General features: G+C 34.1%; 1 protein-coding gene, 1 long non-coding RNA gene and 4 other non-coding genes across 8 annotated transcripts in view; 4 read left to right on the top strand and 2 right to left on the bottom strand.

Moving 5' to 3' along the window:
* LOC126857414 (uncharacterized) overlaps positions 1 to 23,174 on the top strand; it is a 30,289-nt gene that overhangs the window by 5,333 nt on the left and 1,782 nt on the right. The window contains exons 2-8 of one of the 2 annotated variants that reach the window (XR_007688494.1): positions 2,377 to 2,517; positions 4,718 to 4,878; positions 13,550 to 13,658; positions 15,373 to 15,710; positions 17,220 to 19,001; positions 19,384 to 19,538; positions 19,821 to 20,455. This is a non-coding gene — a long non-coding RNA (uncharacterized LOC126857414). Of the gene's footprint in view, positions 1 to 2,376; positions 2,518 to 4,717; positions 4,879 to 13,549; positions 13,659 to 15,372; positions 15,711 to 17,219; positions 19,002 to 19,383; positions 19,539 to 19,820; positions 22,246 to 23,174 lie in introns of those variants that run through there. The other variant, XR_007688495.1, reaches the window with a different exon arrangement.
* LOC126857412 (synaptic vesicular amine transporter) lies at positions 667 to 17,376 on the bottom strand. Of its 2 annotated transcripts, none has more exons than XM_050606810.1 (12): positions 17,228 to 17,376; positions 7,550 to 7,692; positions 5,734 to 5,946; positions 5,240 to 5,393; positions 4,753 to 4,895; positions 4,075 to 4,257; positions 3,718 to 3,819; positions 3,466 to 3,640; positions 2,780 to 2,831; positions 2,295 to 2,478; positions 1,791 to 1,924; positions 667 to 1,710 (listed from the first exon to the last, which is right to left on the bottom strand). In XM_050606810.1, exons 2-12 carry the CDS (start codon positions 7,662 to 7,664, stop codon positions 1,642 to 1,644), a joined length of 1,524 nt encoding a protein of 507 aa, XP_050462767.1. In that variant the 5' UTR covers positions 7,665 to 7,692; positions 17,228 to 17,376; the 3' UTR covers positions 667 to 1,641. The 2 variants fall into 2 exon arrangements, with proteins under 2 accessions (XP_050462767.1, XP_050462768.1); XM_050606811.1 differs by having other exon boundaries at positions 5,240 to 5,390.
* Positions 2,071 to 2,141, top strand: Trnag-gcc (transfer RNA glycine (anticodon GCC)). The gene has a single exon. It is a non-coding gene; the product is annotated as a tRNA-Gly (tRNA).
* On the bottom strand, positions 2,886 to 2,958 carry Trnak-uuu (transfer RNA lysine (anticodon UUU)). Its single transcript has one exon. It is a non-coding gene; the product is annotated as a tRNA-Lys (tRNA).
* Positions 4,336 to 4,406, top strand: Trnag-gcc (transfer RNA glycine (anticodon GCC)). The gene has a single exon. It is a non-coding gene; the product is annotated as a tRNA-Gly (tRNA).
* On the top strand, positions 6,211 to 6,282 carry Trnaa-cgc (transfer RNA alanine (anticodon CGC)). The gene has a single exon. It is a non-coding gene; the product is annotated as a tRNA-Ala (tRNA).

Raw genomic sequence — 23,174 nt, 5'->3', positions numbered from 1 at the left:
GAAAACAGAAATTTAATCTCGAAGAATTTATCGAGAAGTGCCGGGATTTGTGACAAGCTCTCTCACGGTTTTTTCTTCTTTTATATCGCTCATGACAATAGACTCAGCGAGTTTCGGTAAATCGTTTGCACCAGGATGCTTCGCGCGAAATATCACATTCTCTTTTTTCGCAACAAGAATATATTTGATTTCAAAACATAGCCGTATTGTAATATGAAGAACATTTTGAAAACACCCGACCGTTCCTTTCGCTGGTTTCCCTGCAGCCATTCAGGGAAACCAAATCGGGCAGTTCTTCCTGATAAGAATAAATTTTTTAGTAATTCGTTATCTCTTTTGAAGAACGCGCTGGACAACCGATATACCGATTACGCGATATCTATTATCATATCTTTTCTCGTTTACATCGATACAGTTCGATCAATCATATAACTATATTACATATCTTCTGATCCTATAACATCGCACATATTATATTTTCAGTATATCTTCTTATGCACTTATTTTTACGACGAGCCTTATGTAGTATACATACTGAAGCTAAGGTTTTACATTTAAAAGTAACTTTTTTATTATGTGTCTGTTGTTTTTTTTATTTTATATATATATATATATATATATATATATATATATATGTATGTATATATACACACACATCTTAAAACACACATGTTTACCAAACATATTTCTTGCTATCGCATACTACGGCATAACGAGTTTTTTCTTTTGCTTTTTCGCAATTTTTGTATTATTTTAGGCTATAGCTCTATTATTATTATTTGTGTGTTACATATGATATATAATACGCTTTTGTATACTCGATTAATTATCGAGATATCGATGATGCAGAATACACAGAAATATATTTCACAACATATCCATCCTTTATTATGGCTAGTCTCGGAATTATTCGAGAACGCAAAATTTCCCGTAAGTTCTCGGACGTTTATAGCGCGTTCTGTTTATAGATTGTACATATTATTTTTATAAATATCAAGTGTGGTGTTGCGCGACTTTTCCAAATCTATTTTTAAGCGAGATCATTTGTCTTTTTCTCCAAGAATGTCGCCTTTCTATTAGGAAAACTTTACTTGAGTATAAATAATTTTACAGTACGTTTGCCAAATATTATCAAGTGCATGTCAACAATTGTGCTTATTGTCGATGTTTGTACATTGAGAAAAAAAAGTTGATTTGATTAAATGTGTATAACTGATTATTTATTTAATTGAAATATTTACGTATTTAAGTTATAAATATGTCATGTTAAATTTAATATAATGTATTTGACTTAAATACTTAAATATTTCAATTAAAGAAATAATAATCAGTTGTACACATTTAGTCAAATCAACAACTTTTTTTTCTCAGTGTAGCTTGTTATTATTTATTGGGACAAATTTAAAAATTTTGAATAACAAATATGATAATAAAAAAGAATAAATTGTTGTTATTTCTTCGTCATCAATAATTTTTGAGGAAATATTTTTGAAAATATATATAAAAATTAATAATATATACAAACACAGATAATAATATAATACAATTTTTTTACTGTATGTTTAAAAAAAGAAGAGAAAAGAGATCTTTGCTAAGAGATTAAGATAAATGATTTTGTCGAAAACGTTTAGAATCACTATTTTATTGGTCCTCTTCCTCGTTCTGGTAGGTGACATATCGCACAGACGATTTTTCACCAATTATTAACGACTACAATTTGATAGAATTCAAAATTAACGATAATTTCAGCGAAATAATATTTTTTTTTTAAACATGTAAAATAATATTACCTCTTTTTCTTCTTTGTTCGGAGGCGACCTTAGGAAATACATGAGAGGTGCGTAAATGAAATTTAACATAGCTATACCAAAAAGCATCCATTCGAAACCAATACTGTTGACCAAAGTTCCACTCAATGCGGGACCTGCAACATGAAATTATCACATTTGATTATTTAATGCCAATTTTTTTTCTTGAATTTTTCTTATATCTTGCTATTTCACTGATCTATCACTTTTAAAAGATACGATTGATTCTGTTAATCAAATAGGATCTCAAGGCTTTACAGAAGCATCGGTGGTTCAGTGGTAGAATGCTCGCCTGCCACGCGGGCGGCCCGGGTTCGATTCCCGGCCGATGCAATTAAATTTTTGTTAATTTTTATATTATTATTTATACAGTATGCATATACACTCATATATATATTTTTATAGCAGTAATGATGAGATGAGAGATCTCTTTTTCTCTTTTGTCATTCAAGTAAATGAAAACAGGAATCGAGTGCATGCACATACCTATAGCAAAGCCTAGACAAAATGCCACGTCTCCAATAGCATAAACGCTTCCATAAACAGCGGTATGCCTTATGTCCACCAGGTATCCCAGTTGAGGCATCATCGAGCTATCCACCATGCCGATTGCGAATCCCAGACCTGCATTTGGTATGATCAGATGATCGATACTTCTCGCCAACGGAATCTAGAAACGGAAATTGATTAATCCATGACGTAAGATCAGGTAATTTTAGACTCAATAAACCACGATTCAAATAGCTTAATCAAAGCTTTTATTCGTTTTACCGAAACTCCGTGATTTTTAATTGATAATTTACGACATAATTATGTGTTTGCAATATTAGATAATTTGCAATATATTATACGATACATATACGATTTATAATTTTATGATTAATTTATCGAATCTTTTAAATATAAATCACAGCAGTGATACAAGTATTGATTATTTCATTTTTTCAATAAGATAAGTATAGTTTACTTACACACATCAAGCAAATACCAATAACGACTAATCCTATCAGAGAGGCTAACCATCTGTAATAAGCACATAACGTGATACATTTTGAGTCATCTTACAAAAAGATATCTCGCCCGAACAGGGACTCGAACCCTGGACCCTCAGATTAAAAGTCTGATGCTCTACCGACTGAGCTATCCGGGCGATATATCTCCTAGTATATTAATGATTTTATTATTATTATTATTATTGTTATTATACAGAGTGTCCGGAGTCAATCGCATCACCCGTTATGTGCAGGTAGAGCAACTAAAACTGAGGCGAAAAGTCCTGTTTTTTGTATATCGCTTAAGAAAGAAGTTATTATTGAGTAAAGTCTGACCAATCATCGCCGATCTTTAACTGGACGCATGTGAGCCGTGCGCGCCTGGTAGTGCGCCACTGTGCACAACTGAGCGCTCTCGCACATTACCAAGCGCATGGCTCATCGATGTGCGCCTGGCTAAAGATCAGTGATGATAGGCCAGACTTCACTCAATAACTCTTTTATTAAGCATTAGAGAAAAAAATGGTCTTTTCAGGATTTTTCTCTTCAGTTTTACCTGCTCTACCTGCACACGACGGGTGATGCGATTGACTCCGGATACCCTGTATATTTTTCATATTTGAGAAAAAAATTTCTTGTCTTTTTATAATTTTGATCAAACTGACCTGCCCATTTTATGTCCAAGCGGGCCGAAAAGATTCGTTCCGATTAAGTAACTAATACTCGCTGGCAAAAATGTGGCCCCCTGCTTCCAGCGGCTCGCACCCATTGTGTCCATCATCCAGATTGGTAGACTCGGTTCTAACATAGCGATGCCCATATTTGCGAACGTTATTGCGCCTAAAACATCGATAATTATATATCTTTTTGTTCGAAACATTGGTCAGTTACATTTGTGAGGGGGTCATTTTTCTTACCAGCTGCTAAAATGATATAAGGATCAGTGATGAGGGACTTCAATGATGGTGGTTTCGTTTCCGTGTATACGACAGAGGGTTGAAGCATTAAAAGCTGCAACACTTGTTGCATCATAAATTATAAGTCATAAGTATAATTATATATACGTCGTGTAATTATATATACATTTTAAATTACTTTTTTTTTATAAATGTTTTATGCATTTGTCTTATTGGAAAAATGTTGAATAAACATCATTAGAGAAAATATAATTATCGTTTAATAAAATATAATAAAAGTTAATTTAAATTTAATTTAATTTTAATGCAATATACATATTTCATATTTCAAACACGTTTATTTGTTTATTTACTCACGTCCATCACCGAGAGCTAATGCGGAAAGCACTAAGAATGGGGCAGATTTTCCTACAAATTCGTACATTACTCCGCCGAAGGGGGGGCCAATAAGGACACCGAGAGCCAGTCCACCTAATGCAATACCCATTGCATTACCGCGTTCTTTATCATCTTGATACCTTTCCGCTAACATGCCCATACCTAAGAGAAAGTTGAACACTATGAAGTATTACGAGTGTGTTCTATGTAATCATGCGAAGGTTACAACCGATTATAACAGCATCGGTGGTTCAGTGGTAGAATGCTCGCCTGCCACGCGGGCGGCCCGGGTTCGATTCCCGGCCGATGCAATCTTTTTACAAATTTTATTTGTTTTTGTTAATCAACGTAATTTAAATATTGGATATGTTGGCCGTTTTGGTCTTTATTAGAGGTCAAAATTTTATCAAATGTTTGGTATAATAAGATTTAGACATCGAAAAAAAATCATCGAAATTTTGAAGATTTTAGTGAAACCTTTGGAAAAAATGTTTGAAGACAAAAAATAAAACTATTTTTCTTTTCTGCATTACTGAACCATCGATGTTTACACAAAATTATGTGAAATAGTTCTAACACATACAAAAGTAGTTTTACTTAATAATGTATTTCGTAAATACAGGGTTGATATGGATAGATAGGAAGATAAATTATTACCAGAAACGCTGGAACATGATGAACCGATGCCCTGAAGAGCTCGCGCTAAGAAAAGTATGCCGTAGCTCCGCCCGAAAGCAAAAATTAACGTGGATAGAAACATGATAATAAATCCGGTGAACATAGGTATGCTATATCCGATTCTGAAAAATAATAGATCTTATTAAATGCAATGTATTTTATTTGCATTTAATACAATAATTTCTTGATTATATTACATTAAAATGAGATATTTGTTTTTTTTTATTAAATTCTATAAATGAAATAAAAGTTAAATAAAAATATTAATTTGAGTTTGTTCAAAAAGAGTTTGGAAAACTGTTTATTAGGCAGAGAAAATGTTTTTTCAATAATAATTATTTTAATTTATAAAAATTACTCTTTAAACTATATATAATTTTGTTTTAAAACTTTATTTGATAAATTATCTTTTGTCAATCTAAAATATTTTGAGTAAAAAAAAATCATGCAAAGATGCAATGCTTACTTGTGAGTTAATGGTCCAACTATAGGATTAGCTAACAATTGAACAAAAGCTTTAGAAGCAAACATCATTCCCACTGCCACAGTCTCTTCTAATAATTCTCGATGTCTTTGTTCCTTTTCCTTCATCTCCGATGTAAGATTGGCTACAGTAACTTCTAAAATGAAAAAGATTAGTAAAGTATTTATTTTATTGAGCGCATTGAAAGATTTTGTAGTTGAACGGAAAAATATTTATTTTTATCCGTTTTTCTTTTTTTCTAAACATGCGACTTTATTTTTTATATTTTTCCTTGCATTGAATCAATATACATAAATAGTTTTAATATAATTTTTCATGATTCGCTTAAAGTATCTATATACAATTAAACAAAGCAAATTAAAAATAAATTTATAAGAAATTTATCATTTTAATATCAATATAATATTTTTTATAAAATAAATTTTTTGTTTTTGTAATGATTAAATCAATATATAATACGATCAAGCATATTTTACCCGATACATTCGTAGAAGGAGTTGTAAGAAATTCTAATTGAGGAAGAACCGATATGTTTAGAGCACAAGGGCATTTTGGCGTTGTTGTTTTTGTCGTTGTTGTTGGTGGTACGGTAGAAATCGTAGTTTGAAGAGAAGCACCTCCTTCCAGATGTTCGCTTAATGTTGCATTAGGATGTTTAATATCGTAGAGAAATTCCGGTATTATTGGAACTATAAAAATTTATATAGGCAGATTAGAATTTGTATTAGATAATTTTTAATATTATTTATATAAAATTAAAAAGGTAAAAATTGGAAAAAATCAATAAATTATATAAAAATTTATATTCTTCTATATAAAAAATTTTCATTAAAATCAGATTCAATTGTAAAGAAGCATATTATTCTTTTCGTAAAACATAGAATTTCTTGAGAAATAAAAATAGGATAGCTCAACATATCTCTAAAGCGTATTCAAAAGGTATTTTGTTAACCGGGGGTGTAACTCAGTGGTAGAGTGTCTGCTTCGCATGCTGAAAGTCCTGGGTTCAAATCCCAGCACCTCCAAGCTTCCTTTTTTGTCTGACGACACTTTCTCTTACGAATTTTATTTTAAAGATTATGATCAAAATTCTCTAACTTTGAAAGAAACGAAAGGATTTATTTATATGATATAAGATATCACGTGTGAAAAATAATAATTTTATCAAAATGACACCGTGAATGGAAATTTTATATTTATTGTGCTAATGAAAATTATATATGAAACGTAAAAATATATACACATACATTTTATTAATAGAATTTTTATACATACAATGATTGAAAGTGGATCTTGCGATTTGTTCGATAAGCGTGACGACACTCGTGAATATTTGTACGTAACGATTACGATCTATACGCGATGTTACATAAATGCATGACCACTTATCCGGATTGGTGGCACGATACATGAAAGTCCATACGTTCCGTCGACGTTCTGTGGACGAGTACGATAAATGCGAACGTTTTCTGAATTAAACATACGATCACGCGACCAAGAAAAGTGGTGTCCGTCGATAGGATTCGAGAGGACTGAAAGCAGCGTTAAAAACCGGAAAAAGCTGAGTTAACCCCGTGATAATATGAAAGCATTAAATATTGTGATCGACAAAGAAAGTTCTTCTGTTTCCTTCTCATTTTTATGAATCAATTATTCCATTAGTATATTTTCGCATTTGTTATTTCAGTATTAACAAGTTTATTTGTCAATAAGATTAATCGTGATAATTTTAATAGAATATCTCTTTATTATGATTTAACTAAAATTCTCATCTATCTTATAATGGACGTGGTTGAGAGAAAGTTAATGAAGTTAATGAGTCTCAGTGCTTGACCCACTGAAATTTAAAGTTATGATTTAAAGAGGCAGCTTCGAAGTTTAGCTAAAAAAAGCTGAAAGAACGAGAAATTAACTTATATTAAATATGTTGTAATACACTTAGTAAAATTTAAAAAAAATGATAAAAGTTTGTCAATACAGCTACTACAGAAGCAGCTGTCTGTGATAAAATAAATATTGTTCAAATTTTTGTATTAAAGATTAAATTCTTAAAATATCTTGTAAAAAATGTATAAAAAAAACCGTGATTTCAGAGGTTTTTGGACGCTAACTTTTCAAGGAAGATTTTTCCACTCATGTTTATAGAAAACTTTTTGTTCAGAATTGAATTTCCTATAAAATTTCAAAATCTGATCGAAACGTTTGGACCTGCTTGTATATTAAAAATGTCAAAGATATGACAGATGTCATAATTAATTAATGTTATACGATACAATAAATAAAGCCGCTTACCGACAGTTGTTAGCAACATATTATCCAAGAGTAACGCGATGGCGACGATGACGAGAACGAGTTTCCGAGATTGTCGGCATCGTTGCAACCAATTGCTCCATTCTCCACCTCCCATTCTCGAATTTTATCCTTCCGTTGGTATTCTAAACATTAACAGAAATAATACCTGATAAAATTTCGTTAGATTTCACCGCGTCCTTTACATTGACTCCATTCTTGATAGGAATCGAAGCAGGTAAATAGAAATTACGAGAAATAAATGAGAGAGAAAGAGAAATCCTGAAATTTCTCTCTCCGGGTGATTCGACAAAACGCCCTTTTACAAAGATGAACAATAGAGTCCTGTGGACACTTTACCGCGTACGTCCCCTGAAAACTTTTTCCCATTAGGTTTTCGTTAAACTAACTACACTTGTCGATCTTGCTTCCCAAGAAGATGTGTATTTTATCAGTTGCGGACACTAATTTCGTAATACAAATAAATGTTAAAAGAAATGTTTCTTTCGAAAATTACTATATTTATTTTAAGAATTTTGTTGCTAAAATAATTACATATGTAAAAAAATTTTTTTCTTCAAAGTAGAACGTTAACCGTTAAAAGACAATCATAATACTTATATAAACTTCATAAAATAATAATTTAAATTTATTAATAATAATTTAAATTATAATTATACTTGTGACTTATTAATACATGAAATGAGTAGAAGAACATGACATTCTCTTTCTTCAGTACTATTGCCTAAAATTATAAGCAACATTTTGAAATAAAATCGAGTTGCTTCTCGTTGAAAGAAGCCCGTCGTGAACGGGACGGAAATAGGTCTGAATGCCGGAAAAGGCGCATCTGCCTTAACAGAAGATAAAATTGTCTTCGCGCTGAAAACTGTCAATTGTGGAAAGTAGTCAAAATTACGATCTACTCCTTCGCAATTTTCTTTCTCAAATTGCTCGAATTTTGCTTATCTTTGACATTTTGATTTTCAAACGCTTGCAATGACTTCTATTTCATATTTTTACAGATTCCATGAATTTTTTGAATAACATTTATAATACTTATTTCATGTATTATTAAATTATTGCTTTGTGTAATATAATGAATAGATTTTATAAAAATTTTTGTAAAAAAAAAACCAGTATAAAAATTAATTCTTTAATTTTTATACTTACCTTTAATTTTAAAATGAATAATATATTATTAAAACAAATAGTTTCTTTCAAAGATATTCATTTTTGCCATTTACTTGTCTGAACGTAAATTTTTTTATTTTCATAATATATAACATTTATATGACGATTATGAGAACAGCAGTCTTAATCGTCAAAGTTTTTTAGAATGCTCACTTCCGTTTCGTCTCGCTGGAACTCGACTCGCTATCGACTCGACTCGACGTTCGTTTAGCGCAATACAATTAACCGCATTAATTACAGGCTTTTAATAGTACCTCCACCGCTCTGCCGTTCCGCGCGCGCGCGATGCCCGCTTCTCTTTTATTCGTAATAACTCGGTTACCCCACGCTTTTAGCCCACCTAATTTTCACGCTCGGTCTTTGAAAAGGCAAGCATCAAAGGCTATTGCGACTCTCAGCGACTGTCTCGCGCGCTCACGGCACTTTACCCTATTTTTATTAAGAAAAGTCATTGTAAGGCGATTTGAAACGCTACTTTGATGCATTATATTTCTAACGGACATGTCTCTTCTTCGATTTAAAAGTTGGATATGATTCAAATATATACTTTTCACAACACACCTTTACGGATAATCACATTTTTCAAAAGGAAAAGAATCATCAGGTAATAAGACCGATGAGCACATCCTCGTGTCCGATTTTTACGAGGTACGCGTACGAAAAGAAAACGGGGCGGTTGGTACCGTGAGATAAGGGGGCGTTTAAGGACCGATACCGCCAAAGAAATCGCGGAGACGCACGTACGCACGTATACGTACATAGAAAGACACGGGAGAAGGGAGGCTTATACATCTCTGCTGCTGACGAAGTCGAAGATTGATAGAGTGGAAGGGTGGGAAGGGGGGGGGAGGAGAGGAAGGACAGGCGGATGGAGAATTGGTATGAAGGCAGAAAGGAGCGCGAGAGCGGGGAAGCAATCAGCATTTTCCTGAAAGCCAACTCCCCCGGGGACCGCGCATTATTCTCGGAAAAGATCGCTTCTTCCACTCGTGCCACTTATAAGCCTCCGCTATCATCCGCCATATCTATCGACTCCCTTCTCCGATTCCTCTCCCTCCCCAACCTTCACATCCCACGTTCTCTTAGCTTCTCGGTAATTACGACGAAGAATGACCGCAAGACCGCAAGTCCTCTTCGTACGGAGCTTTCCACGATCGCGATGTTGAGCGTCAACGTAACCGGCTATTGCCGTCGAGAGAACGTCGATCGATCTACACGGTTCATTTTCCATTCCTACGGAAATCCTCTTTCTTCGTGGCCACCCGCCGATTTGTCGCTTGCCTTGCTCCTGTTGCGAGGCACCTGATAGATGTGTTTACTCTTTTAAAGCGCAATAAGTTACAGTTTTATAAACGCCTTCTTTCTAATTCTTTTTTACTTTATCATCGGTTGCTAGTAACGAAGAAACGAGAAGGAGAGAGGATATCTTTTCATTTTGTTAACAAATGCTAAGTAAAAAATTAATTCTATGTCTTTGGGAGAGAAAAGCATATAATGTAGAAAGTATATGATGTATAATAAAAATCTTTTTACCTTTTGTCTCTTCTAAAGATACTTAACATCTGCGACATACTCTATTTAATAAGTTCGATAATTATAATCTCAAATAAACGAGAATTGAATTTTGGAGACTCGATACGAAGCGCTCGTGTATAAAGTCAATAGTGCAGACACTGGAGATTCGAACGGGTGGGATTCTGGAGAGGCGTTGACGAGTGGTACGAGTCATTGAAAGGGTTTGCGATTGACAGCTTCTCGGTAACGACGCTTGATGAAGTGGTCCCGGGGGATCTGCCGACTCATCTCGAGGCTCGTTATGTCAACTCGCGTGTGCGTCATTGATATAGGGTAACAACACCTAGGTCGGTGTTACGTGATTACGCTGTCCCGTATACGAAATCAACCGGCCAAAGTTTTCGTCGTTTGAGTTAATAGAAAAGTCGTGTTGGCTGTCAGTCTGTGTGGAATTTATTGTAAAACGTGACCACTCTTTACGTAGCCGGTCGTTTCCGCGCGCGAATCTCGCGACGGGATTTTTCATACAATAAAGGAAATAGAAAGTCTTGTCGTTCCGCAGTAACACGCTTCGGAAGTGAACTTATTTCCGCGCGGCTGGCTAAACGTAAAATCGAAGGAGGAATTTTTTACCATATTCACCCTCATCGCCGAATCCTAATATTTATTACTGGATATTAGAGTGGAAATAGTGTTTATCGCATATATCTATTAATAGTATATAATTACCGAACGTTATCGAACGTTACTTGAGAGACAATGCAATATATTATATTTAAAAAAGTTTTTATTAAAATATAATATATATTCCCTAATTTTTTAATTAATAATTTAGCAAAAAATTTATAAATATATCTATCAACTTTAAAAGCATTGTTAAAGACAGTGTTTGAAAATATAAATTTTTTATAAAATAATCATATAATTATTCGATATTCTTATGTACAATTAATAGAAATTTCTATACAATAATTTATATATATAATATATATTTTTTTCCGTACACTTATTCTTTTATTTAAAGTTGCTGCATCTCACACTGTATATTTTCGTAATTATTATTATACTATTCAATTCTGATCCTAATTATAGGTATTGAGTTGATTCTTATAGGTACAATGGCAACTATTTAAAGATGAGAACTGGAAGGGAAGTCCTTTAATCAATTTCTCTCGCTATTCCGTAGACAAAGTTACAGTCTGCGTAGGGTTAGTTCCTACTTTAAGAACTAATTAGTTCTGGTTGTTACGTCTTGCTGTACCGGGTGTACCGTCTCTATCTTTCGACTTTCCGTTATTCATAGATTCTTTGATAAACTTGGTAATCTTCGATCTTCCTTCACTTAGTGTGCTATTGTCTATGAAACATTTTTTCTTATATATTTTTTTGATAATATTCTGATTATTTAATATTGACTAATAATATGAAAAATTATATGATGAAATTTTTACGAGGAAAAGAAAGTAATTAAGAATATAATCGATTAATTACAAGAATAAGACAAAGGTTTTTTATCGATAAGAGATTTTGAAAGAAGAAGACAATGGAAATGTGATTGGAGAGGAATGCAGATAGCTTAAAGAGCAAACTGTTGCTTTGCGTCTCAACAAGTAGGTCGATGACCGAATTACTGAATGGAGATTTTTGATCTTTACTGTTGCTTATAGATAAATGGCGAAATACAATCGACACGTTGTCTTTTTCTTTCAAAAAAAAAAAAAAAAAATTTGATATCTGAAACTGCGCGACATAATATTTCCGGCTTTTATAATCTGTCATTCTTAATTAGCATACAATTGTTTAGAACATAAAATTTTCCTTTTAACTCTTATATAAGAGTTACTAAGGTTGCTTTAAGTGCTCGTATCAACCAAGTTTTTTACACACACGTCACACGTGCTAATCCCGTTATTATACTTTCTTTGCCGTGTATCATTGACATTTTATCGTAACCCAGAGCAATTATGTCGAAGACGGTGCTAGCTTCTCTCTTTGCCGCGCGATATTGCATGATAAGCGAATTACGTCTCGTCGCGAAATCACATTACCTCCGTATAAAATCACTGTGTTACGAAGTTCCGCCGTCGCCGTCGGTCCGATCGTATGGCAGTATGGTCCCGATTCAGGAATATATTTCGAACTTTGTGTGCAAAATTAACTTGTGCACAATATTAATCGCGAATCTATCCTTGTGAAACATAACGGACAAAGGATTTTACGATGATAGATATTTGTCGAAATACTTTTCCGTCATTTGTTAATGCCGATACTTTGGATTATAATTCACTTACGTCGTCATTATATCGCGGCGAATTGAATTTCTTCCGATACATTAAGCAGAGCGTATCGTAAATTACACGCACATTTTCTAATAACGAAGCTTCACGCACGTCTCGATAGCCGTGTCTGCTAACTGAATTGTAACAATGGCATCACCTGTCAATTAGGAGATGCAAATAAGTCATCGTAAGGTGGGATCTAAGTAGAGATTGATATATTTTATATAGGAGGCTCTAAAAGAAAGAAGTACTTCGTTTGCATGTGATATATCGTAATCAAAATGAAGGATTTCAATGTAAATATTGTTTTCGGGTTTCAGTGAAACTATAAAATTAAACACTTTAAACGTAGGAGAAATGAATAAGAAAATTTTAATATTATAAGATTATTTTAAGAGTACTTTATTTTAACATAGATTTAATCTAAAATTGAATTGATGTAAAAAATTAGGCAATTCTGGAAGATCGTCCACTCAAACTTATATAAGAGAATACATTCAAACTTATTAAAGAATCAAACGAAATTTCTGGGACACTTTGTATAATTATTATACGAGTTTGTAATGAGATTAAACGTATATCTTTTTTTTTTTGCATTTTGATGTATTTATTCCAACTTATGATAACATTTCTTGGGACAATTGCCATTTATGATTGTATTTTAACTCAATAATAAAAAAATATCTGATAAATAATTTATACATTCAACAACATAATAATATCGCTTTATCTCTTTGAAATGAAACCGTTTTTATACGTGTAAATTTTACATTATCGCATTATTACATAATTGTACATTATTGTATTATCTTGTTAGCTATACCTGAATAATATCCAGCAATTTTCATTGATTGCTTGAATGTAGAACTATATTTTGCCAACTTTCTTGCTTTCTTTTGATATAGAAAAAAATTCATGATAAATAAATCTTAATATAAAAATTTATTGTCAGATAATTTCACATAAATAAATTTTATCGTAAAATGCCAAAATTAATCTGTATTCTATGTTCTAGCTTATTATCACTGGCAAAACGTCAAATTGCAGATTAAATGAAGAAAATCGAGTTCGTAATCGGCTCAATAAAGGAACCCAATTTATTGTCTACGAATCTGCTTATGCCGGTATATACGATTTACTTTTCGTATCAAATAAAAATCACTTTTACAGACACGCTTCTCATGCATTTTCAACGCTGATTTTTTACTAAAGAAATAATCAAACTGTTCAATATAGCAGATTGAAATAAATCGTCCGATATATTTTTGTCATCCAACGAAACCATACCCCATTACCTAAGAAAGAATTCGAATATTGATACCATATCCTTTTGTAAAGATTATAAATTTTTTTCGCACTCTAGATTCTGCAGCGTTATACTTTTTACAAGATAATATTTGCTAAAATTGTTAAATTATATATAGTTATATTTGCTAATATTTGTTAAAATATTCAACAAAAAGAAAAAATAGAAAAATTTTTTTAAAAATTAATCATAAGTGGATGGAAATCTTCTGGATTAAAGAAAAACGCGCGTGTGTGTGTGACAGAAGAGATCTCGTGTCACTTCACTAGATTTCAATTTAGTTGCTCGCAAAATTAAAATCAATATAGATAATATAGATAATGTTACGTTTTTTTCCGTTACGTGTCGAAATGCGACTATGAGGATGTAAATCAAACTCAGATAGCCGTGAAATGAGACTTTAGACGAGACGGGGTCAGAGACGGAATCCTTTGGAAATAAAATTACGCCTTCGATCGTGCGTAAATGAATTTACCGCTATTCCGTCTATCGCTTCTTTCCTGATAAGTCTCTGCCGAATCGGATGAATCGCGAATAACTCAATACATGATGCGTTTGCTTTGTTACTGTATAGTTATTTAAAAATGTAAAATTTTACATATATAGTCTCTAAATATTATTAAAAATTTCTTTTCAAACTATTAAAAATCCTTTTCAATTTTCAAAATTAATTTTTTCAAAAAATAAAAAGTTCCAAATAGCTTCAAGTTTTAATCTGTATTTTTATTTTTTCTCTCACGTAAAGTTACGTTTTTTCTTAATTTGATCATTTTAAATGTTTATATATATGATACTTCAGACTTTCATTTTTATGATTTTCATATACGTAAATTTTCAGGTAACCCGATAGTATCTAATCATAATCTATTTAAATTAATACGTCGAAATATTATATTAAATTAATATGAGATATATTTGATGATGATATTGTTTTGGATTAATTTTCTATCTTCCAGTAGAAATGTAAAGAAATAATCAAGATTAGTTTTAAAAGCAAAAAAGGCGGTGGATTCTTTATATTTTTCAATTAATAAATTTTTCCGAAAGAAAGTAATTAGTGGAAGAAAAAGAAATGAGAAGTAATTAAAAACCGAAAAAACAAGAAAAGATTTCAGAGAGAGTGTTCCTCGGTTACCGGTCTTGTCGATCCGGTAATCGCATTAGGGACAGTAATTACGACACCGCCCGTAGTAACATGAAACCCGTAGGTCGGGTAAAGTACTGGACAGGGTTATGCAGATTGCTTTATAACCTTGTTACCGATCACTCTATTAACCTTACGAGGTTGCAATCCCAACCCTCTCAACCCTCTTTTCCAGAAGCCAGGCGACAACGAGAGACGAAGGTATCGTCTTTTCGTCTCGCCCTTGCGACGTTCAACCTTTACGATTCTCCCTATTCTGCTTTAAGTCGTCATCCTCATAAATTTCACGATTTACGATAAATATGTATAATTGTATTAGCACATTATTTGCTGATGAGAGAAATGGCGAATTCTTATCGAGGACTGAACGTTCAATTTTGAATTTCAGAGCGTCGAAAAGACATATTTTCCGTAAAATGACGGAGTCGGAGAAACAACAGGCTTCGGGAAAACGACTCTTGCTCCCAGCAATACGCGCGAAAAAACCGTACCTTCTGCCTTCACCCTTCGCCAACCCTCTCGATCCGACTGCACTTTGACGCGAACTCACCGAGAAAGATCAGTGCGAGAGACTGCAGATGACACGTGGAAATGAGGGCATTTGTTCTATGGCCGCGGATCACGATCAGGAAATCCGGTATTACGTGACTAAGGGATAGCAGAAGTGTTCCGGACACCTCGGTGACGTGTTAACGAGTCTGAAGATTCCGCAAACGAATCTGGCAGGTGAATAATACTGCCTATCACTTTGATATAGTGGTTATAGATGACCGATGGTATTGATGTATAAATCAGGTGCAATCGATTCTATAATTTTTTCTTAGTCTTCTTGAAAATCGTGGACTTTAGATTGTCAGTTAAGGAATTAGCTGATGTTAACTAAATGAAACATATACTAATTTTATGATACTTATAATATATCTATATTATTTTCTTCATTTTAATCGTATTTTTGCTAATTTCTATACTACCTGCATATTTTACAAGAAATTCTGCAATGCGCACATTTTTTTTTCTTTTTGTTTTAAAGATCTCTTTTTTAAAGATAAGTTTGCCAAAAATCACCGTTAAATTTAACCGTTTAATCTGAAAAATTATTGATTATAATGTATATAAATTAGCATATCATTTGTGCATATGTCAGTTATTAATTATAATCGGTCAATGAAATATTTGTGTTTTGATTAGTAATTTATACATTAACTTATTTGGATGTATTATATTTGTTGAGCGTTCGCGATTTAACAAAGTGAATTATTAATATTTAACAATAGCAAAAGATGCTTATATAATTATTTAAATCTTGCTTTTTATTGTTTTAAATAATTAAAACATATAAATTAGACGTAATATTTGCGCGAAAGTAATTATCATTAATAAGAATTTTTTTTTAACTCTAACGCATTAGAGTGAAAAATTTTAAGATTTTATATAATCTTTTTTTCTGCAAAAATCTTTAATGTTCTTATATCCAGTTTGTTAAAGGCAAGGATAGTAATTCTTTCGTGCTTGCTAGCGTGTTACGTTAAGTGATAAAGCGGTGCGTCGATGGTTATACGAATCGAGCGAAAGAATACTTCATCCAATAAATCGCGGTATAAACCGTAAATCGCTATCGTATTTTTCACGATTAAATCTACGTTGCTACGTGTTCAGACGATTTAGCGTCGGGCGAAAGGAAATAAATACCAAAAAAAAATATGTCAAATAAACAATAAAACTATTTAGGAGCCTTTGAACACACCGTTCAATCGTTTCATACATACTCCGGAACTATGCCCGAAAACAAAAAATCTTTGTTTTGTTATAATTTTTATCATAGAATTCTATAAGAATTAATTTTTTGTTTTTTTAAATTCTTTTATCGACATTATACTCCTGAGTTTATCAATTCTACGTGAGAGTATATATAGAGTATATATATGCAGAATGTTTGAAAAGTAATTATAATACTTGTTTCAAATATTTAAAAAAATATTCATCAAACATTATTAGCAGATTAATCTTTTTTTCATAAAAGATGTTAAAAATAACTTCCATGAGCAGACAAGTCTTTTCTAATCTTTTATCGAAAATCTTCAACTCTCCCGGTGATATGCCTCTGACGAAAGACTAACTTGCTAATAATGTTTGATAAATGTTTTTTTTTTTTAATATTTGAAATAGGTATATAGTTACTTTTCGAACACTGCACATATTCTACATTTATTCATTTTACGTTATATTTATAAAAAGGTACTCACCGGCGTCGATCGGTTCTGCCGTGGAGCGAGCGTTCTCCGATCCAGTATCGCCGCTATCGTTGCTAGCCGTCGAGGTCGCGGCCCGGCTGACGAGGAGTGTTGGGGCACCCCGATGATAATTGTACGGACGATTGAGAGCGATAAGGGCGCATCTCACCTCGTTCGTGCCGGCCCGGAGCCGTCGCTCTCTCTGCCTACCACCGTCTGTGTCTCCCGTGCTTCTTCGATGTCCTCTTCTTGATCCGTGAAAAGATCCAGAAGCCCCCAGCCGCCGACAGGGCGCATGGTCACTGGGTTCCGCGCTTTTCACCCCTTCGCACTTCGCGTCCCTCTCTCTCTTCCTTTCCTCTCCCACCATCTGCGTTCTATACATCTCTCTCTCTCTCTCTTTCATACACACACACACACGCACACGCACACGCACGCACGCACGCACACACACACACATGCGCGTACAATACAAAGAGCATATCACACGCCCATTCACACCCAACCCGACATGCATAACACTTTCTTTTTATGCGACTTTCTTTCCTTCTTTTTACTCTTTTTTTTCTCTATCCAAAATAATAATTAAATTTATGTTATCTATCTTGTGCTCGTTGTTTTTCATGTTTTCATTGTTCCTCACTCCAATCAGTGAGTTCCTCTTTTTTGCACGGCCCATTTCAACATTATTCTAGTCATTCGTCTCCCTCCATCGAGGCGACTGTCGACGCCCCCCGAGGCGCTATTGTCTCTATATCATTTACTCTCCACCTCTTTTTAAATCTGTCAGATTTTCAATGGAATTGACACTACCTATATGCAGCTTTTTATTTTTTTTCTTTCATATCAATATGGATCATAGAGCCGATTTTATAGTGTTACTTCATCATCAAAATGATTTACAATGCTACATGAAAATAATTTTTAAAATAACTTGCTTTCGTTCTTTTTAGCTGTGTCAAATTATAATGAATTGAGATCGCTTGAAAAACGTTTCAAAAGAGATGAAAGCTTAGTAGTTTATTTAATTTCAGATCTAATTTATTCTCAAACTTTAATTTTTTTTAGTACAATGCGAATCAAAATCGTTTTAAAAACTTATAAAAAAAAGAATGGACGCGCTTTATAATTTTAGCCTTAATATGCGAATGTAATCAAGATTGTCCCCTCGATTTTAACCGTCTAGGAATTGCACGAACCATGCGGAATTTATTTCGAGGTTACAAAGGAATGCAAAGATCGCGAAGAATTCTCTATATGAGTCTTCAACGCCTCTTCATTGTCGGCTCTTTATTAAAACGACTATTATCACGCATTCCAGAAACAAAAATAGCGCCGATATGATCCATCGTTATTGTGTCGCGTCGCGTATATTATCGTGTATTAGCCAAATAAAGCTTTCAGTGATCTCAATTAACATAAACGAATGTCCTTCCCGCGCGAGTGTTGCGATTGTTAAGGCAGGCAAATAAAGTCAATTTTCCCTTCGCGTAAGAAGGGGTTCTCCGGAAAGTCGTTCGCGTTGTCAGTTTGCCACCTGTGGAGTCGAACGAGAAAGCAATATAGAAATTCCAGGCAGGAAGCGGGTTCACTTGTTGATTTTAGGAAACTTCGAGGAAAACACGAGGTGCAACTTGTTGCTAAAGGAAGTGTAATCGGTTTTAGCCCTGCGGTTTTATACACGAACAGATGTATGATTAACAGCAAGATGAGGGAATCTAGAGATACTTTTGAGATTATTAAACGAGAGCATATCCAAGAGAAAGTGAATTTAAAATTGCCTAAGGTCAGTTTCATCAGCAATCTTGGCTAACTATATCTAGTTAATGATTTTAGCGTTTAAACTGACGTGGACAACTTAATTATTTATCGGTAATTATTATAATTTTTTGATTAATATCTCTTTGATATTATATGTTATAATACGATTAAGCATAAATAAAAGCGCAGATAATACTTTCCAAATTTATATTTTTGTGAATATGTGAGGGAATAAAATGTGCGTACATTATAAAGTATATGATTTTTAGTACCAAAAAGAATCTTTTTTGTATATTTGCGAGCATAAAAAAAAAATTAAAGCCCCCCCTAGGAGTTTGTTCTACTTTGGGGTTTATTGACTTGATAATCTTGATAAAAAATCAACTTGATTTTACTTATTTTAATAGGACTTCATTATTACAATCTACACAATTTCACAATCAATGGTGACGAGGAGCAAACGACGATGTTCCTTACTCGTAACTTTCTTTTATCACTATATTCGGTCGATGATAAAAGTTGCGTAGCATCGTTATAAATTCTTTGGACAAAAACAAACCAGGTATGTCTCTTTGTCAGTTCGTCGAAATCGTTTATATTTGGTAAAACCTATATAATAGAAAAATAAAAATTAATTTTATAATATTTTAATATAATTACATAACATTAAATGTTTAACATAAAATCTTTTGCAAATATATACAGAAATAAGCATACGTTAATAGGACATATTTGCTTCTAAATTAATGAATTTCGAAATTAAAATTTTGCATTTTTTATATCTATTCTAATCCATTTATTTTACAATATAATTGTATTAATTATTGATTATCTTCGATAACAGGCACGGTAAAATGCACGAGCGTCATCGCGCACAATAGGTGCCAAATAATGCATTGTACGGAAATTGAGGAGCTACGAAAGACTTGTCTCCTCGAGATAGGAAGGGACGAAGCTGAGAAAACGCGTAATTGAATGATGCGCAACTCGGCTGCTCGATGAATAGAATTCAATGAGTCAACACTACCTGCAAATACACGGGGACGTCGCGAGTTACGATCTGGACTCGGTGTGTCTTCGGCCCCGAAGATCTTCGCCATGAAGACAGTCGACGCGTCTTGTCGCGAATTTAATTCCCGCGACGTGACAGCGACTGATCGGGTGGTTTCATCCGCTCGACTATATTTCGTTTGTCGTCCATTTTAAGAAAATCCTAATCTCGTTCATCGAATCCTGTCATGCGTTGTCAGATGTGTCTTGTAGAAAGGAAATAGGCGTAAAAGAAAATTTTTGAATTTAATTACGTATTCCAGGAACATCGTCGTTGCACTCCTCGAGATACTCTCACGTAGAAATCATAATTTTATCGGAAAGGGGCAGGGGCTCCCGCTTAGTTCGCTTCGGCCACACTGCGATTTTTTCGAGACAGTTTGCCTAATCGAGCGACGTTGCTCGTGGCAACTGGCGATCGATTTTGAGGTACGTGCTATTTTGCGAGAAGCTTTAACCATTCAATCGCGTCATCCCGCAAAATCATTAACACTTCATCATCCTCCCCCTTCATCGGATGAGAGAAATTAAACGCGATGCATGAACACAATGAGGCGTAAAGCGTAGCGCGTATAAAAACTATACATTTTAACCTCTTTTAGAAAACAAGTCAATTTTTTAAAAATAACGAATGAAAATAAAAATAATTACGAAATTATTGAAAAACATTCTTGAAAAATATTATTGTACTAAACATTTAAACGTGTAAATTTTTTTATATAATTATTCGTCATAGATAATGTCATAGATAATTAAAGTATAATCAACCGACAAATCATTTCAAATGCTGCATAGGTTTCTTTTATAGTATAGGAGGAGAGGGAAAAAGAACGTTTTTTTTTTTAACGAAAAGGAAATTTGTTTTCGTGCTCGATAGAGAGACACAAATGCATTGCGGATCGTAAATTTTAATTTTTCAAGCGATAATGGGATAGCACATCCCACGCCCTGCCAGAGACGATGTCGATCCGCCGCTGCTTGGCACCGATAGATTTCATTAACTCCAAGAGTCCGCGTTTCGTTCAACGTCGAACGATGGTATGCGAAGATGACAACGCGCGCTCTCGCACGGGGCCGGTATCGTCCCGCTGGAAATCGTGGAATTTCTTTATTGTGTGCGCCACCGCATCCGAGGGTTCCGGGTTTTCCTACCTCTCTCTCTCTCTCTCTCTCTCTCTCTCTCTCTCTCTCTCTCTCTCTCTCTCTCTCTTTCTCTTACTCTTCTTTTCCCGAGCTTTTCTCCTTTTCGTTCCTCCCTCATCATTTTGCCCGCCACCTTCTCATACGAGACGATGCCGTCACCGGCAGATGCTGCTCTCAAGACGCGCTATAATTAATACGGAAGCGAACGTTTTGCTGGAAAACGCAATCGTAAGGTTAATTCAATTCGCCCGCGTAAGCGGTCTTCAGTTCTATCCAAAGGGCGTTTCAAGAAGAGGGTACACTGTGACGGCGCTTTTCTTCGTTACGTGGAAATGTCGAAATGAAACTTTAACGCGATGTGATCTTCACCAGTCTAAGTAACAGCGTCTTCTTTTTTCGATATTTCTGAACGACGAAATCTAAGCAATAGTATATCGAGGATGTAATATATGCCGCTGGATGAGAATTAAGAAAGCAGTTCGTCAGAACGCGTATCGCATCTCTTCTTTTATTCGGTCACATTTATTCCGTGTTCTTCATCTTTATTTATAATCCACGTTCGGGTAGCGGCACTTTACGAAAAAGAATTGGATGGGATCCGGAATTGACCATCGGTCTTGGGAACACTCTTGCTGTCCTCATGAAAGGCAATGAGCTCGCAAGCGCGATATCCTACGGCGAATCTACGAGTCTGTCGTTTATCTACCGCATCATTTTGCACAGTTTTTTTCTCCCTTCATTTCCTCAACTTCTGTCTGCACTTATGTTGTTTATGCCCCTCGAGAACTCCGATTCCACCTTCTTTCCATCCCAAATTTTCGTACCGCAGATTCCGACGGCGACTTGAATATTTTTAGACCATATTTTCACAGCACGTTTAACACCAAATGTCTCTTGTTAATATACATACACATAGAGATTTTATAACATTTATTTATATCTTAAAACTTGGCATATATTTAATAACAACACGCTTGTCTACATAAGATAAATATATAAATGGAAAAAGTATAAACAGAAACATGTAGCTGTAAATTAAACACATTTTCAACCTATGTTTTTTTAAACATATGTATTAATCGGAATATTATTGAGGTATATTTGCGTAAATATGGTTTCGATTAAAAGGCGCAAATTCTGACAAAGGATGCTTATTGGCCGAAAAGTAAAGAAGCCACGTTTCTGCGAGAAGTTGCTAAGCTCGCTCGTTAGTACAATAATATCGAAGAAATTCTATTGCCCTCGCTATCGACTATCACGTCTTCCTCTTCTTGCCGGTCCCCCGCAAATGTCGTTGCTCGAGGGGAAATATTCCTTTTTATAGAAATTATATTTTGCGTTTAATATATTTTGAGAGATACATTATATATATTTGAAACAAGTTAAAAGTAGTAATCGATCGAAATGTAGAGAGATTTGTTTTAAACTTTATCGTTTGATTTCGTAATTCGCGCACCATATGCCACGTCCTTTCGTGGGATGGACAGCGCTCTGTTACCGTATTTCTCGTGATGCGGCAGGGTAACTCCCGACACGTACGTGCCGGGGGTGCAACGGAAAAAGAAAATGATCGATGCTCGACTTAAGCCAAGAGTTACATCGAAAGCCTTTCTCTCTCCGACATTTTCTTCGGATTAGTTTCCGCGAAGGTTAACGCCTGCCTCGTTACTTTAAGCAATCGTAACGGAGCTGCGGAGAGAGTGTCTCCGCAGCTAAATCTTCCCACGTTGTCAACACTATGAGCACCAATATATAGTATTCAGAGCTAATCCAGAGCTAACGAAAAAGCCTGTCGTAACTGTGATGAATTCTTTCTCTCTCGTTGCGTTTAATTACCTCTAATGACGTACAGCAATCAAGTACCGCAAATAGAGTATACAAATATAGTAATAATTATGAACATTATTCATGTTTTTTCTTTACAGTTCAATCCACTGTGTATTCGCTGAAGTATTCTTTCGTAAATATCTAGAAGAAACATCGTGATAAAAAGATTGCATTACGA

This window comes from Cataglyphis hispanica, chromosome 21, assembly GCF_021464435.1.
Source record: "Cataglyphis hispanica isolate Lineage 1 chromosome 21, ULB_Chis1_1.0, whole genome shotgun sequence".
Taxonomy (NCBI): domain Eukaryota; kingdom Metazoa; phylum Arthropoda; class Insecta; order Hymenoptera; family Formicidae; genus Cataglyphis; species Cataglyphis hispanica.
This window is presented reverse-complemented; position numbering and strand designations above follow the sequence as displayed.

Coding starts and splice junctions, on each gene's coding strand:
- LOC126857412 (XM_050606810.1), bottom strand. CDS start 7,664: ATGGGAGGTGGAGAATGGAGCAATTGGTTGCAACGATGCCGACAATCT. Junction 4,258..4,752: donor ATCATGTTCCAGCGTTTCTG/GTAATAATTTAT, acceptor ACTTTCTCTTAG/GTATGGGCATGTTAGCGGAA. Junction 1,711..1,790: donor CGAACAAAGAAGAAAAAGAG/GTAATATTATTT, acceptor ATCAAATTGTAG/TCGTTAATAATTGGTGAAAA.